Below are 11345 nucleotides of genomic sequence, written 5' to 3'. Positions count from 1 at the left end.
TGGATTGTTTAATTATTCTGAATATAATGAGTGAATAAGGAACATTTTAAGGATGAAGTTCTGAAGGAGGTCCATCATCTCCCTGAGTGTGAGATGAGGCAGGTGATCATGTACAACAGTGCAGAAGAGTGAAATCACAGACATGACACCTCTGAAAGATTCTTATCATCACAGCGTAGTGGGTGATAACTTTTTTATCATCCATCTTTAATAAGCCAGTAGGAGAAAAACGCTTTGTGACATAAATGTCAAAGAGAATCTGTAACGACTCGGCTGACTTCACTCTCATATGCTGTATAAATCATTTATAAAAAAGATTTTAATATCCAGCAGTAAAATTATTCCAGTATAATACAAGAATTAATCGAATTGAAATGCATTTGTTTGATGGTTTTTCATGTTCAACAAAATCTTGTTTGTTTTTACTTTATTTTTCTTTTAATATGCCCAAATTCAGGACGTAACTAAAGCCAATACTCGTGAAGCTCTCAGATTTGTGTGAAGCTGTCCTGGTTGGTAGCTGAAACTCTAATCCTCTAATCAATTCCTAGTTGCAGGAGAGACAGAAACGCTACATCAGTGTGAGCGTGGAGCTGCGGAGCTCATCGTAGTGCAGAAATCACACTAAACTCATCCTGCAGATACAAACACAGCAGCAATGTTAAAGTGCCGGGTGAAATGTTCCTCTGTTCATCCATCCATGCGTTGATGTGTTCATCTGTTGTTCTGCTGCTCTGGTTCTGCATGGCGGTAAATGAACGATGCAGAGGTTCCAAGGTTCCTAACTAGTTTTGAAGATGTTTGGATCAGATGTATGACTAATCAGTTAGGCAGTAGGTGTGTTTGAACAGAAAATCAGCACTCGGACCCTTCAGCAATGCGGGAGGTGTTTATTATATATATTTATTATAATCAGAATGCAGTCTTCTAAAAGACAATAAGATTCCTAATCACTACAATACGATTACACTCACAATTTTCAATTTAGTAATAAATTCTCCTTCCTTTATTTTACATGATTAAAAATGCCATACTTGTCCTAGTGAAAGAGATGTTGCTATAGCAACCATAACATATCATTGAAGGCATACGCCTTTTTTCAGACTTGCAATGATCTTATTTATATAGCTGAGCAGTAGAGGGTCCAAGCCCCTACAGTTGCAGTCTAGTGGTTCTAGGATCTAAACTCACAACCTTTGAATGAGAAGTCCAACATCTTACCTACACCTTCTGATCCATTGCAAAACAGATTTTGGCAGCATTGCTGTAGTATAAGAACTTGTCAAGTTTATTTCTATTGCGCTTTTCACAACAGACATTGTCTTAAAGCAGCTTTACAGAATTAAAGAATGAATGTGAACAATGTGTATTTATCCCTGATGAGCAGCCGTGGCGACTGTAACAAGAAAAACTCCCTTAGATGTTATGAGGAAAAGACCTTGAGAGGAACCAGACTCAAAAGGGGAACCTCATCCTCATCTGGGTGATATCAAGGGTGTGATTATAGTCTACAAACACTACAGAACAGTGGAGAGTGAGAACTAACATGAGCACCAGAATGTAAGATTATGAGTAGTGTTCTTTCTACAGTCTTATACAGTCAAGTGTGTGATGTGTGCTATTTTCTGGGTGTAGGAGTGTCCAAGGCGATGGGGCTACTGGAGGGTCCTGGAGGTCTGGGTCAGGGCGGAGCTGCAGCCACCCTCGGGGGTGAAAGTCCAGAAGGAGGAGGCAAATATGAAGAGTACGGCTACAACGCCCAGCTCAGTGAGCGCATCTCCCTCGACAGGAACATCCCCGACTACAGACCTAAAAAGTAACTTCCCTTCTTTATTAAAACTTCTGCAGTATTCTGAGTTCAACAGTGTTTCAGTGGGAACATGAGTACAGCATGTATGTGTGTGGTATGTGTGTGGTATGTGCACACACATACCACACACACTACATGCATACATACCACACACATACCACACACCACACACTACACGCATACATACCACACACATACCACATACACGACACACACACTACACGTACACACTACACACACCACACACACACACACACACACGCTACACGTATACACTACATACACTACGCACACTACACGTACACATTACACACATACACACTACACACACATACCACACGCACACTACATATATATATATATACCACACACACACATACCACACACACTACACACATACATACCACACGCAACACACACACACATACCACACACACACACACACACGCTACACGTATACACTACGCACACTACACGTACACATTACACACATACACACTACACACACATACCACACGCACACTACATATATATATATATATATATATATATATATATATATATATATATATATATATATACCACACACACACATACCACACATAGTACATATACAGACACCACACACATACATACCACACACACTACACACATACATACCACACGCAACACACACACACATACCACACACACACACACACACACACACACACACACACACACACACACACACACACACACACACTACATACATACACACCACACACACATACCACACACATGCTACACATACATACCACACACACACTACATACACACACCACACTCATACATACCACACACACACAGGGCAAATGTCCTGTTAAGAAAATTAGATCAGGATTTATAATATAAAGCCGTTTGCCTTTGTATTATGTGATCATAATCCTGTCAACTTTCATAAATGTATTTCATGGCCACAAAATTAATATAAAAATCATCTTTGGTTAAAGTTCACCTCGTTAAAAAATTAAATAAATAAATCTAATCACCCATCTAACATTTCCTCACTTTTCTTAAAAGCTTCCTGCTTTCGAATCTTTTGAGATGAGTTTTACTTAAAAGCTCAACACACCTGCATTTACCTATTATATAACCAGTCACTATAGAAACCAATTATAAACGTATTGGGACACCCAACCTTAAGTGGTTTCTCCCCAAACTGTTAGCACAATGTTAGAGGCATACAATTGTGTAGGACATGTAAGACCCAAACCTGTTCCAGCATGAAAGTGCCCCTGTGCACAAAGATAATCCATGAAGATCTGCTCTACATGGTTTGCAATGAAAGATCTCTTGGTAAATCAACCTTAATGCACATGAATGAATGTAAACACTGACTGCACCCCAGGACTCCTCACATCACCTACATTAGTACCTGAATTTACTAACACCCTTGTGGCTGAATGAATCTCCACAAAATCTAGTGGACATCTTCCCTAAAGAATGGGGGTTATTATAACAGTAAATGGGAACTACATGTGGAAAAATAATAGACAGTGTGAGAAGCTTTCATTTATAGTCTATTAATTAGGAATACTATGTGAACTTCCTGCTCTGTATGTTTTGAGATCTGCTTCTGCTACCAGTGGTTTCGTGCAGCAGTGTTCAAAACAACGATGCTTTGCTTCATGTTCTGTCTTAGTGACAATTGCTCTGTAACACTGAGGGGTTTCCATGGTTACATCAGGACCATAACAACCACACACAAAGTTCAAACTCCAGACAGATACGTAGTATTATTCAGAACACTTGCTGAATACAGACAGAACCTCGTCTTTCCGCTTCTTTCGTTTTCTCTCTCTGTTTTTCTTACTTGCATTCTTTAGTTCTGGCAGATCCAGATAGTCTCAGGGATACTCATCAGCACTCACAGCAGGAGAAAGAGAGAGAGAAAGAGAGAGAGACAGACAGACAGACTGAGAGAGACAGACAGCTCATAGAGCTTCCTTGTATTTTAATGAAATTTAACTGAACAAAAGACTACAGATTTTAAACACTATTCATGCCCACAGGGAAACATAACTGTGTGTGTGTGTGTGTGTGTGATGTATTTCCTGGCAGAAGAATGCATTGCTTGTATCCAGGATAAAAACATGATTGTTTACGCCTCTGCGCACAAACATATGCTACACATTCACACACACACACACACACACACACACACACACACACACACACACACACACACACACATATATATATAAAAGCTTCATTAATTAATTATTGATGTTACACAGTCTCATTACTTGATTGAAACCTAATTCTTAGCTGATGCTGTGATGTCACTCACTGAACTCCACTGCTTGCTTCACCACATCAAATCTTTTAAGATATTTGATGCATCCTCACTGTGAAGGAGCCGTTGCTACCTATCAGAGAAAGGAGATAAAACTGCAAAATGTCAGAGCTGCTGTTATAAAGAATAAATCATCTTCTGACCACTCTGATTGCATTCATTTATTTATTTATTAAAAAAAAGCATGCTGCTGCTCTCTTTAGGGTTTTGTAGAGACACAAGTACTCCCATCTAACCCTTACACATCCCTCATAAAGATCTGCTGAAGCACACTAATACGTCTCTGACTTTCATTAATTACACTGGAATAAACTTGTGACGATGTGAGTCATGGCGACCTTTAATATTTATTAACATCAACAACATCAACAGGTAGTGTAGTGCAGCACAGCTCTGACTCATCACCTTTAATATCCTTTAATCATCTAATCATCTCAGCTGTTCAGTAACAGTGTCTACACACAGCATCTTTAGCCAATCCTGCATCCTGATTGGGCAGGAGATGTTCAGTTATATACCACAGCAGCTCTGACAATCTGTCATTTTGTCCTCTGTTTTTCCTATTATGTGAAATCCCTTCTTCTTTTTCTTTTTCTTCTTCTTCTTCTTCTTCTTCTTCTTCTTCTTCTTCTATTTTTTCTTTTTCTTCTTCTTCCTTTCCCTCTCCTACTCCTCCTTCTTTTTCTTTTTCTTCTTCTTCTTCTTCTTCTTCTTCTTCTTCTTCTATTTTTTCTTTTTCTTCTTCTTCCTTTCCCTCTCCTACTCCTCCTTCTTTTTCTTTTTTCTTTTGCTTCCTTTCCTCCTCCTCCTCCTCATCTTTCTTCACTTTCTTCTTTTTCTTTTCCTCCTCATCATTTTCTTCCCTTATTTTGTGTTTTTCTCCTTCTCTCGTTTTCCTCCTCATCATTTTCCTTAACTTCTTTCTTTTTTCCTCCATCTCATTCTCCTCGTTTTTCTACCCTCTAGTTTTAATCCTCTTTTTAATGTATTTTCTCCTTCTATTCTTATTTCTACCCTGTGCTCTTCCTCCTTCTCGATTTCTTTCTCTTCTACCACATTCTTTCTTTTCTTCTTCTTCTTCTTCTCTTTTCTTTGACTTCTTCTCCTTCTTCAGATATAACTAACATGTGATTGGCAACACACACCACCCTTCATAATATTGACATTTACACTTAATGCCATTATGTTAGGGGGAGACTCCTGCAGATCTTAGCAGACACACACACACACATACACACACACACACACACACACACACACACACACACATACACACACACACACACACACACACACACACACACACACACACCTGCTTCGACTGTTTAATTGCTGAATGTGTGTTATTGAGCTGCAATGATTTGTGCTGTCCATCACTTACTGTTTTTTTACTGTAAACCAGCACCACTATATATATATATATATATATATATACTGTATATATCACACACACACACACACACACACACACACACACACACACACACACACACACACACATTCTACTGGCAGAATGTAATGTACAAGTGCCTCACACAAACACAGCAGCAGATGGTACACAGCGTGGATTCCTGCCGACATTAGAGCTTCTGGCGCTATTTCTATTTCACACCAACGGCATCCTGATGCTGTGTTTTTGTGTGTGTGTGTGTGTGTGTGTGTGTGGGTGTGTGTGTGGGTGTGTGTGTGTTGGGTCAGCTAATGTGCTGCAACTCTGAATACAAATAATGCTAAAGTCCAAAAGCATATCAAAGCACACAGTGATTATTTAGAGCAGTTTATAAAATAAAAAAATAAAGTCACTTGTTACCATGACAACAAAAAGAAATAAAGGGGTCTGTAATAATCTGGTAATGACTAGCAGATCGCAAGTTTAAATCCTAATGAGAACAAGAGAAGAAAGTAATCTGTTCTGTCTGGGTGGGCGGGGCATATTCTAACTGCCATGTCGATCATTTTGTTCTACACTAGCCTGTTTCAGGTATCTCAGAGCTCATATATGTGGAAGAGGGCAGACAGCACTTCTCTCTTAGTGTTTCAGCATGACCAGAAGATGGATGAAAGGAGCAGTTCATGCGTATCAGAGAAAGTCTTGCTAGCTGCAGTATGTTAGAAGCCAGCTGACTGCAGTCACATCCACCTTTAGTAGAAGGCAGCTTCGAAAAGAAAGGTCCCGGGTCAGTCAGGTTTCCATAGCAATCTGTAAAATATTCAATGATTTCATGCTGGGTTACATAGATGTCAAACACACACATACACAGAAGAATGAGCTCTGATAGCTTTTTTATAGAACCCTCCACACTGTGGATGTGATTGTCACCATGACCCACATCTCAAATCATACTCCTGTCTTTAAAAGTACCAGCTGCTAGTTAAAAAGATTGAGAAGATTAGCATGAGAAAGCCATCCCAGACTCTTCATGTACGACTTCATTATATATATACGATGTATTTCATGAAGGATCTGAACGTGCATCATGACATTGCCGTGCACAGACCTTACTGTTCTTCGTATTTCTGTGCTTGAGCAGGAGGGATGTCTGAGAGGTGAGCGTTTACTCAGATAAATCAGAGCAATGTTGTACATCAGGATTATACATGAAGCCATGGGGGCTGTATGAAAGCTGGAAGAGCAGACGATGGTCCTTGGTAGCAGTTGTATGGTTGTTTCTGTGCCTCGGTGCTCTCGGTCAGTGAGAACACACTGTTTTGGACAGGAGTAATAAAAAAGGTCGGAGCAGGTGCGAGTGCGTCGGGCGACTCGTGGCAATTTGGATGCGATCAGCGTCTGGTATTGTTCCGCGTGAAGTAATTCAGCCATGTGATGACGGCTCATAATGAAGTGAATAAGCATGAATAAATTATCTCTCGCTCTCCGTTTTCTGCTTTTCTACGCTTCACATGTAATTAAGGTTACGTACGCTCGACTGCACAGCAATATCATCATATTATCTAAAAAATGTTGAGAAATTAGATGTTTTTTGAGTGCTGTGTGTGTGTGTGTGTGTGTGTGTGTGTGTGTGTGTGTGTGTGTGTGTGTGTGTGTGTGTGTGTGTGTGTGTGTAAAAGTCTCAGTTATATTATCGCAAGTACCACAAGTTACAGTATCATCATCAGGCAACACTGCAGTGATCCACACATGATATTATACTGTCATGATGATTACTCCAATTAGATTGTTTTAGATTACATATAGATTAGATTCAATATAAATTATATATTTAAAAAAAATTCTGGGGTTGAAAATCAGGAGTCAGAATTCAGACTCCAGGCTTCAAATCATTAAATAAAAACAAACACATTGCACAAGTTTAATTTAGATGCCACAGAAACGGCTACTTTGTAAATCAGATTGGCTTCCCAGAGTCTTGTAATTGGTGTAATTGTTGTAATGTGAAAGTGAAGACATTATAGTGTAGGACAATAAAGCAGCAGACTGTAAAAAAAAGTTTATTTACATTTCATTCGATTTCATACAGAATTATTTGGCTTTGCAGCTGCTGCTACTTACAATAATAATGATGATGATGATGATGATGATGATGATAATGATGAAAAAATATGAGTGCGGGACTGAAATAAAGCCACCTCATTCACCACCAGGTTCATCAGCACTGACCATCCAGAAAACGAGTAGAGTCAGGAGTCTTAGAGTCCACGGATATACTGTATTAGTCTTTGTATTTTATTTCTCAGTTATCAACAGTACTGAGTTACATTTCCCCTTAAAAATGATTCGTCTTTAAGACACCTGGTGCAGTTTAAGAAAAAACAAATCAATGACAGGGTGGTGTGATGGAGTAGAACAGCAGGTGAGTCATCTTTTGCAGAACTGACCAAAACGTGATAAGTGTGTTTTGCGTCTGAGGATGCACTCAGGCAAAAACAGATCCCATGTCCTTTCTCATCCTCGGTGTCATTCTTTAGGACGGTGAGAACACAGCAATCAGGTCTGAAAGCTGATTGAACTCTGAATAGACTCGATTGCAGAGACACATCTACTAATTTCTGAATCGAATTGATTGCACTGAGAAATTGATTGATACAAAGTGAGACTATAATTCAGCTCTGAATGAACTTGATTTCAGTAAATGAATGACATGCTGCATGTTTTGAGTTGTGGATCAAACAGTTTGTAGATATGAGTTTTGATGTAACATTTCTTTACATACAGTACAGTTTTATTTAAGAGAGAGTCTTCAGTTCTACACACACTTCTGATTAATGAACCTGATCGAGCCATTTCTGTTTGATACAGACTCGACAAACGGAGGGAATGGAAGAGCTCAAGATCTTGACACTTTTATAATTTGGTACATATTGTTTTGTGTGTGTGTGTGTGTGTGTGTGTGTGTGTGTGTGTGTGTGTGTGTGTGTGTTTGTGTGTGTGTGTGTGTGCAGGTGTAAACTTTTGACATATCCTGACGACCTGCCTCAGATCTCGGTGGTGTTCATCTTTGTAAATGAAGCTCTGTCTGTGATCCTGCGCTCAGTACACAGCGTGGTCAATCACACACCTGCTCACCTGCTCAAGGAGATCATCCTGGTGGATGACAACAGCGACAGCGGTAAGACATGACCTCAAAGTTCTGCTCAAACCATCAAAACATGCTCCAACTCCAAAGTTAGCCAAGTGAGCACAGGTCTCACAATTATGTTTAAGAAGAATTTCCCCATCATCACCTCATCACTCTCTTCACCTTCATCACACTCATCACTCTCCTCACCTTCATCACATTCATCTCTCTCCTCACCTTTTTTACCTTCATTACTCTCCTCACCTTCATCACCTTTATCATGATCACTCTCCTCACCTTCATCACCTTCATCATGATCACTTTCCTCACCTTCATCACTTTCATCACTCTCCTCATCTTCATCACCTTCATCACTTTCCTCACCTTCATCACATTCATCACTCTCCTCACCTTCATCACCTTCATCATGATCACTCTTCTCACCTTCATCACCTTCATCATGATCACTCTCCTCACCTTCATCACCTTCATCATGATCACTTTCCTCACCTTCATCACTTTCATCACTCTCCTCATCTTCATCACCTTCATCACTTTCCTCACCTTCATCACATTCATCACTCTCCTCACCTTCATCACCTTCATCATGATCACTCTTCTCACCTTCATCACCTTCATCACTCGTTGTTTGTCCTAGTTTATTCACTTCCTGGTGTGTTTGGGTCTGTTTCTTTTTCTCTTCTCTTCTCTCCTCTGCTGTTGTTCTTTTCTTTTTTAATTTTTAATGATCTGTTTTTTTGCCAGCCAGTGATAAAAACCTTCTCAGATAAACAAGCTTAAAGTATGCAGTAGAGGCACCCCTCAGCCTGTGTGTGTGTGTGTGTGTGTGTGTGTGTGTGTGTGTGTGTGTGTGTGTGTGTGTGTCTGTGTCTGTGTGTTTGTGTGTGTGTGTGTGTGTGTGTGTGTGTGTGTGTGTGTGTGTGTGTGTCTGTGTGTGTGTGTGTGTGTGTGTGTGTGTGTGTGTGTGTGTGTGTGTGTGTGTGTGTGTGTGTGTGTGTGTGTGTGTGTCTGTCTGTGTGTGTGTGTGTGTGTGTGTGTGTGTGTGTGTGTGTGTGTGTGTGTGTGTGTGTGTGTAACACACCCTCCGGCCTTGTTTGTGGAACAAATGCAGATCAGTGCACAGTTGTTTTTGCTGATGTGCAGTCAGAGCCCAGAGGCATGTATTCTTACTGTATTACAAAACACACACACACACACACACACACACACACACACACACACACACACACACACACACATGCTTTGGAGGGTTAGGGGGTTTTGGGGGGTTGTTGTTTTTTATGGTGGGGTTGGGTTTTTGACATGTTAGTTTGTTGTAAGGGTGGTTTCGGGGTGATTTTGGAGGTTGGGGTTTTTTGGAGAATAATCATGTCAGTTCATTAGTATTTGTGTGAAACAAAAAGGAGTGAGTGATGATGTTCTACACAAACAGATGAGAGAAACTCGTTTCTAACCTGAATATTGTTCACAGCTTCTCAGTACGAACATGACCTGGATATGTAGTGTTACAGGGCTGGGGTTTTGATGAAGACTGTGGTGGCGCTGTGTTGCTTTGTTGAAGTGATTAATATTAGCTAACTATCAGACTAATCCTGTTACTTAGAGATAAAACTGAGGCCACACGGAATATCAGAGTTCCACAGACTAGACTTAAGCCGTCCAGTTCGATAGATAGCGTGCACTAAAAAAATCTAAATTCATTTGATTCTCACAGGAAATAAAAGCTCTGTGTTGGGATATTATTGGAGAGTACGAGGTGCTGGCACACACAGCACTGTCCTGAGAGATTTCAGTTTCTGCTGACAGATGTTTCAGCTCCACATTGCTGCTCAGATTCAGCCCTGCTGGCTTGACATTTTCTTTTACAATTCCAGCATCCTGAGAATCGACTCCTGAAACGCTAATCCACAGAACGTCTGAAATTGTCTGTGATATGCTTTTATTTCTCCCTAATAGTCAGGTCAGGAATTCAGTCAGGGGTAAAGATGGTGTGTGTGTGTGTGTGTGTGTGTGTGTGTGTGTGTGTGTGTGTGTGTGTGTGTGTGTGTGTGTGTGTGTGTGTGTGTGTGTGTGTGTGTGTGTGTGTGTGTGTGTTACTGAAGCTTGATTAGGAAACCTACAGAACATTTGCATTCTAATTTCACTAATCACAAATAAACAATTTTGGCTTTTTGGCAGATTCAAAACACGTATTCCTATCATTATGAGGACATTTCATTACTATAAAAAGCAAAGACACACAGTGAGAGCTCAGTGAGGAGCTTCTTCCTTGGTTCATCTAAATAATAAGTGTCCTTGAAACAGAGCTGATACGAGGAAGAGCATCTGTAAGAGCTGCTAATAGATTTTTGGAATCAGATGAAGAGACGATTTATGGCCCAGAGTGGAGAAAATGCTCTGTAACCGAGCTCTGGGGGAACAGGAAGTTCTAATGAGATTAGAGGAAGGACACTGGTTTTTATCTTTGTTCAAACACACACACATACACACACACACACACACACACACACATGCACACACATATACACGCACACACTCACGCACGCACGCACACACGCACGCACGCACGCACACAAACACACACGTACACAAACGTACACACACAGACACACACACATACACACATATGCACTCTTGAGGATGCAGACACTCAGCAGTT

The 11345-nt window shown here is 40.3% G+C and overlaps 1 protein-coding gene across 1 annotated transcript in view; it reads left to right on the top strand.

Moving 5' to 3' along the window:
- The first annotated feature begins 1635 nt into the window (after positions 1-1635).
- The window catches only part of galnt9 (polypeptide N-acetylgalactosaminyltransferase 9), a 52413-nt gene continuing 42703 nt past the window's right edge, over positions 1636-11345 (top strand). Inside the window, exons 1-2 of the mRNA XM_083527402.1 lie at positions 1636-1816; positions 8550-8716. Of these exons, the coding sequence (XP_083383528.1) occupies positions 1650-1816; positions 8550-8716 (334 nt within the window). The 5' untranslated portion in view covers positions 1636-1649. The remainder of the gene's footprint in view (positions 1817-8549; positions 8717-11345) is intronic.

This window comes from Silurus aristotelis (genome assembly GCF_946808225.1).
Source record: "Silurus aristotelis genome assembly, chromosome: 23".
NCBI classification, from domain to species: Eukaryota; Metazoa; Chordata; class Actinopteri; order Siluriformes; family Siluridae; genus Silurus; species Silurus aristotelis.
The sequence above is the reverse complement of the archived record's forward strand: the minus strand, read 5'-3'. Positions and strand labels throughout refer to the sequence as shown.